General features: G+C 44.8%; 1 protein-coding gene across 1 annotated transcript; it reads right to left on the reverse strand.

The window, feature by feature from the left end:
* Positions 1-15: 15 nt before the first annotated feature.
* LOC107682292 (nucleoprotein TPR-like) lies at positions 16-634 on the reverse strand (the record flags this gene model as incomplete). Its single annotated transcript, XM_016478578.1, has 3 exons — positions 493-634; positions 246-408; positions 16-150 (listed from the first exon to the last, which is right to left on the reverse strand). Coding segments are annotated over exons 2-3 (291 nt in total), but the record flags the coding sequence as incomplete, so codon positions are not given.
* Positions 635-640: the final 6 nt, after the last annotated feature.

Here is a 640-nt window from a genome sequence, read left to right on the forward strand (position 1 = left end):
AAAAGCACTTGTCACCTGTATTGATTTGAGGTTGGTCAGCAGCATGTTTTGGCCAAGCTGTTGGGCCTGGAAGGACTCTTTCTCCTGGGTCAGTCTGATCTCCACCATCTTCAACATGTCTCTCTCTTTATGCAGGTTCTCTGCTTCAGACTGAAATAGAGACATAGATGATTAATTCAATTTAGACTGAACTCTTGGACTGAACAGAGACACCTGCACTTGAGTGAATGAATCAATTAAGACACCTCAGCAATGGAGAGTTTCTCAGCTGCTGCTCGGAGGTCCTGGTTGAGGGTGTGTATGGTCTGTTCACTCTGCTGAATTGCTGCAGCCTGTTTCTGACTCTTCTCATTCAGAGAGGCAATCTCCTTACGGTAGCCCTCCACGTTATCCTGGAGCATCTCATACCTGACATACACACCACATAAAATAAATTAAGGATTCTATATTTGAGAAAACCATGAGGACCAAAGGAACCATATGACTGGATACCGTTTGGAGGTGAACTCCAGCTGTGTGGAGATCTTGGTGTTTTCAGAGCGGAGTTCAGTCACTTGATCCTGGAGTTTCTCGCTTTGCTCAGTCAGGGCTTTTCCAGACTCAGTTTTTTCCTTTTTATAGGCCACAAAGACTTCCTGAA

Source organism: Sinocyclocheilus anshuiensis, unplaced genomic scaffold (genome assembly GCF_001515605.1).
Source record: "Sinocyclocheilus anshuiensis isolate Anshui unplaced genomic scaffold, SAMN03320099.WGS_v1.1 C32020851, whole genome shotgun sequence".
NCBI classification, from domain to species: Eukaryota; Metazoa; Chordata; class Actinopteri; order Cypriniformes; family Cyprinidae; genus Sinocyclocheilus; species Sinocyclocheilus anshuiensis.